The sequence below is a fragment of the Microcaecilia unicolor genome, chromosome 9 (assembly GCF_901765095.1).
Source record: "Microcaecilia unicolor chromosome 9, aMicUni1.1, whole genome shotgun sequence".
NCBI classification, from domain to species: Eukaryota; Metazoa; Chordata; class Amphibia; order Gymnophiona; family Siphonopidae; genus Microcaecilia; species Microcaecilia unicolor.
In genome coordinates, this window is record NC_044039.1 from 1,068,839 (window position 1) to 1,074,838 (window position 6,000).

Here is a 6,000-nt window from a genome sequence, read left to right on the forward strand (position 1 = left end):
GAAAGACACCTGTCCACAGACTCAGTGAATCAGTCAGACTCTAACCTCTACAAAATGGCCAAGAGCAAGGAGCTGTCTAAGGATGTCAGGGACAAGATCATACACCTGCACAAGGCTGGAATGGGCTACAAAACCATCAGTAAGACGCTGGGCGAGAAGGAGACAACTGTTGGTGCCATAGTAAGAAAATGGAAGAAGTACAAAATGACTGTCAATCGACAAAGATCTGGGGCTCCACGCAAAATCTCACCTCGTGGGGTATCCTTGATCATGAGGAAGGTTAGAAATCAGCCTACAACTACAAGGGGGGAACTTGTCAATGATCTCAAGGCAGCTGGGACCACTGTCACCACGAAAACCATTGGTAACACATTACGACATAACGGATTGCAATCCTGCAGTGCCCGCAAGGTCCCCCTGCTCCGGAAGGCACATGTGACGGCCCGTCTGAAGTTTGCCAGTGAACACCTGGATGATGCCGAGAGTGATTGGGAGAAGGTGCTGTGGTCAGATGAGACAAAAATTGAGCTCTTTGGCATGAACTCAACTCGCCGTGTTTGGAGGAAGAGAAATGCTGCCTATGACCCAAAGAACACCGTCCCCACTGTCAAGCATGGAGGTGGAAATGTTATGTTTTGGGGGTGTTTCTCTGCTAAGGGCACAGGACTACTTCACCGCATCAATGGGAGAATGGATGGGGCCATGTACCGTACAATTCTGAGTGACAACCTCCTTCCCTCCGCCAGGGCCTTAAAAATGGGTCGTGGCTGGGTCTTCCAGCACGACAATGACCCAAAACATACAGCCAAGGCAACAAAGGAGTGGCTCAGGAAGAAGCACATTAGGGTCATGGAGTGGCCTAGCCAGTCACCAGACCTTAATCCCATTGAAAACTTATGGAGGGAGCTGAAGCTGCGAGTTGCCAAGCGACAGCCCAGAACTCTTAATGATTTAGAGATGATCTGCAAAGAGGAGTGGACCAAAATTCCTCCTGACATGTGTGCAAACCTCATCATCAACTACAGAAGACGTCTGACCGCTGTGCTTGCCAACAAGGGTTTTGCCACCAAGTATTAGGTCTTGTTTGCCAGAGGGATTAAATACTTATTTCCCTCTGCAGAATGCAAATAAATTCATATACTTTCCACAATGTGATTTTCCGGATTTAATTTGTGATGTGCTATCTCTCACTGTTACCAATAACCTACCCTTCAATTATGGGCTGCTCATGTCTTTGTCAGTGGGCAAACTTACAAAATCAGCAAGGGATCAAATACTTATTTCCCCCACTGTAGATGTGTGAGGTCCAAGATTCTGTTTTTAAGATTGGTTCACAGAATTTCTCTCATTATTCTTTTTCTGCCTTCCAGATACTGGCCATGGCGTTCTCTATGACGCTCTTCCAGCAAATTCATAGGACTGGGAAAAAATATGATGCTTAACTCTTCCAGAGGAACATCTCATCAACCTCCATGTTACCATAAAAAAGGAACAAAACTATAAGCACAAACCTTTTGCACAATAATCCATTTCTTCTTTCCATAAATGAAGCTATCGCTTCTTAATCCACTTCTTCCTTCCATGGAGAAAGATATCGATCCACGATTTATTTCTTCCTCCCATGGATAAGGCTGCTGCTGCACCTGAATTAGCATCTTCGTTCCATGGCAGACTCCTGGCCACACCTCATTTCTTCATGGTATTGAGTTTGCGGTTTATTTGCCAAAGAACAATGGAGAAAAATAGACAGATTTTCTACTTCGGTCTTTGAGAATACTTTTTCCTAACTCTGTGTGTAAAGACGCTGTGTTACTGTACTAAATGCTCCATTTTAGAAGCATGTGACAAACCCATTGAGCCTCTGGAGAGTTCTAGTATCTTTTTGTACAACATCTGACGCAGCAGCACAAAACTCACCCCGATAACACCCAAGAATGGAAGAGTTTCTGCGGGGCTCTACCAGTAGCATTTTGTACTGTATGAACTATTTCCTATTACTTTCTTAGTTTAGAATTAATATTGTGATTTCCAACTTTTATTTCTCATTATCATATTTTAATCAAGCAACCACTATGTCATCTTTTAAGATTACTGAATGAATTATTTTTAATATAGTAGAGTTAAACGAAAATTAATTACACTATAACAGTGTTAAACATCTTTGTGTTCTATACAGTGGTAGTTGGAGAACTACTTGTCCTAGGCTCCTCACGATGGATCAGAGGTCTTGGGTTTGACTTTTTAGAAGGTAATTTTGAAGCTGCCCTGAAAGCTTGTAGTACCACAGACCAATGAGCTGAGGAGGTGATGGAGATGAGGACAATATCTGAATTCAAGAAAGCATAGGACAAACACACAGAGTCTCTAAGGGGGAGGACAGGATTGCAGAGAGGAGCAGTTGAGATAGATGGGTAGACTAGTACTTGTCCCGTGCTTTCCTTAATTCAGATACTGGCCTCATCTCCACAGAGAGAGTGTTCAGTGTATCCCCCACCCGTTCCATAAAATATATTTCCTTAGACTATGCCTAAGTCTTCTCCCTTTCACCCCTACCCTATGACTTCTTGTTCCAGAGCTTTTGAAGGTTCAGTCTCCAGAACTGTACACTACAGCCTTATATAGAGCAACTATACGCCTCCCTATTTCTGGCCATTCCTCTTCATATGCACCCAAACATCCTTCTGGCTTTTGCTGTTGCCTTTTCTACCTGTTTGGCCACCTTAAGGTCATCAGTATGATCACCCCAAACTCCTACTCTTGTTTTGTATACAGAATTTCACTTCCTATAGTATATCACTCCCCTGGGGTTTTTACAGTCCAAATGCATAAGCCAGCAATTTTTAGCATTAAATATTAACTATAAAACGCCAGACCATTCCTCAAACTTCATTTGATCCTTCATCATGTTAGCCACACCAGCCAGGGGTCTACTTTGCGGCAGATTTTCTATCATCTGCAAAGAGGTGAATCTTTCCTGATGGCCCTTTCATGACATCCTTATTTTACCTTATAATCCTCAGCCACTATCACCCCAAGGTCTCTCTCCTGACTTGTGTTTATCAGTTCTCGCCTTCAATCTGCTACATCTCCTTTGGATTTCTGCATCCCAAGTGCATCACTCTGTACTTCTTCACATTAAATTTCAACTGCCAGTCATTAGACCATTCTTCTAATGACTGGTAGTTAAAATTTAATGCGATTAAATGCAGAGTGATGCACTTAGGATGCAGAAATGCAAAGGAGAAATACCAGATTGGAAGTAAGAAACTGATACAGAAATGCAAAGGAGAAATACCAGATTGGAAGTAAGAAACTGATAAACACAAGTCAGGAGAGAGACCTTGGGGTGATAGTGGCTGTTTTGCTGCCTTGAGATCCTCAATGTGGCAAGGCAGTGGTCATAGCCAGAAGGATGCTAGGCTGCGTCGAGAGGGGCATAACCAGAGGTGTTCATGCCCCTGTATAAGTCATTGGTAAGGCGCCACTTGGAGTATTGTGTTCAGTTTTGGAAGCTGACTTGAAGTGGTTCAAAGAAGAGTGACAAAAATGATACGGGGTTTGAACCAAAAGATGTATGAAAAGAGACTTGAGGACCTGAATATATTTACCCTAGCTAAATCTAATTCACTGAGTTGAGGCAATAATTAAAAGTGGGGTAGTCACATCAACTATAAATGCAACCCAGTGCCAAAAATTAAACTTTGACTCCCCAGCAGTGACTCGCTTCACATGAGCCTACCATTCATGGCTGACATAGCCTCTTCATTGGGTCAAACCATTGCACTGGCTCAAATTTAAACTATCATCCATCTTCTGATTTATTATGTAAATATATATCAAAAGCCTTTGAAGGTTGTATGTGTTGTGAGCACAGCTTTGAGTGACCATTCCGGATGCAGTTACAAAACATGTTTCATGTCGGTCGGTCTGTAGTATTGAGATAAGACTCCTTTATTGAAATTAGATATTTAAAAAGTTGGTCTTTGAAAGTTTCTAAAAGAATTTTTGATATGTATTATAATAAATAGGAAGATAAATGATGGTTTAAATTTGAACCAAAGCACTGGTTTGATCCAATGAAGAGGCTATGTCAGCCATGAATGGTAGGCTCATGTAAAGCGAGTCACCGCTGGGGATTCAGTGCACTTTTGGTTAAAATGTAATTGTTGGTGCTGGGTTGCATTTATAGTTGTATATATACCCTAGAGCAGTGGTTCAAAACCCAGTCCTCAGGGGACACCCTCCAGTCAGACTTTCAGGATATCCACAATGAATATGCATGAGATAAATCAGGAAACAGTGCATGCCGTTCTATCTCATACATACTCACTGTGAATATCCTGAAAGTCTGAAGGGGTTGCATGTGCCCCAAAGACTGGGTTGAGAAGCACTGTCCTAGAGGAAAGAAGGGATTGGGGTGATACAATGCAGACATTTAAATATTTGAAAGGAATCAGTACGCAAACAAATCTTTTCCAGAGAAGGTGAAGCGGTAGGCCTAGAGGACATGAATTGAGGTTGGGGGGGGGGGGGGGGGGTTGGAGGTGGTCGACTTAGGAGTAAAGTCAGGAAGTACTTTTTTATGGAGAGTATGGTGGATATCTGGAATGCCTCCTGTGGAAGGTGATGTAGACAAAAACAGTAACAGAGATAATAAAGTGTTTGGGATAAACACAAAGGATTCCTATATGGAAAAAAGAACAGAAGCAAAACAAAACTTAGCATCACTTAGACGGTTACACCAAGGCCAGAGCGGGGTCAGACTTCCATGGTCTGTGTCCTGATTATAGCTAGACACATCTGGGTGGGCTGGTGTGGGCAGCCCTGAAAATGGCAAGGACAGATTAAGAAGAACATTTATATGGTATTATGTCATATGCTATGAGTTTATCTTATTAGGCAGAATGGATGGACTGTGCAGATTTTTATCTGCTGTCATCTACAATATTACTTTCTACTGACTTTAGTCATATTCACTTGGTGTCATTATTTCTGGATATAACATCTAGATTTGGGGGGGGGGGGGGGGGCTGATGGACCCTCATTCCATGTTCACTATCAAGAAGGAATAGTAATATGTGGAATTATTCCAAACTTTTGTAAGTGAAAATATACAAATTTTGCAGATGCACAAAGAGTAATTTTATAAAAAGACCCAATAAAAAGGTGAATAATGTTTCTATTTTATGCTCATTTTATAAAAGTTCAACCAACAGCTTGGTGAGAGGTAAAGTTACTTAACAGCCACTGGGAAATTGTGTAAAACCATTCAAACGTTTATCCACAGAGATACTTATACATATACCCACTATTAACCCCAACATTTCCTCAAATAAATATTTTTTAAATTTTTTAAAATGTGCTCATAACAGTTTCAAGAACACATGCAGACCAAAACCGGTCCAATTAAGATCCATAATTTTTTATAATCATTGCACATAGTTTCCACCAAGTGTGTATAACCTCAGCCTCTTTACTTCCCACCTCTTCGGTTGCCTCTGCCTCTTCCTTCTTCCTACTGCGAAATCAGGCAACATAAGAGATTTCCAGTGTTTTTCTAATGACCAGGAAGTCTGTTCAAAATATTGGAGATTTAAAGGGACAGAACCCATACTATATACTTCATACTATAATTTATTGGAGATCTGATCTACTGACAGTAATCTGGGGAAGAAGAAACAATAGACTCCCCCATCTGCCTAGAAGACACAAACTCAAGAGGCCAACTCTTATATAGCTAAACCCACAAGAATACCTGCCTACCACCATCAAGTATCCCCTAAATCTACAAATGCAACCACACACAGACCAGTCCTTGGAACTTGGGCCTAGTAAATGCCAGATCAGCCATTAAAAAATTTCCTATGATCCATGATGTCATCAATGAATACCATTTAGACAACTGAGACCTGGCTGAATGAAAACGGAGGAGTACTATTAGCTGAACTATGCCCCACAGGATTCACTATCCTGCACCAACTAAGACAAGGGAAATGAGGT

General features: G+C 41.5%; 1 protein-coding gene across 1 annotated transcript in view; it reads left to right on the forward strand.

Moving 5' to 3' along the window:
* Positions 1-3,157, forward strand: part of TSPAN9 (tetraspanin 9) — a 73,177-nt gene extending 70,020 nt beyond the window's left edge. Inside the window, 1 exon segment of the mRNA XM_030215006.1 lies at positions 1,371-3,157. Within this exon segment, the coding sequence (XP_030070866.1) occupies positions 1,371-1,442 (72 nt within the window). The 3' untranslated portion in view covers positions 1,443-3,157.
* Positions 3,158-6,000: the final 2,843 nt, after the last annotated feature.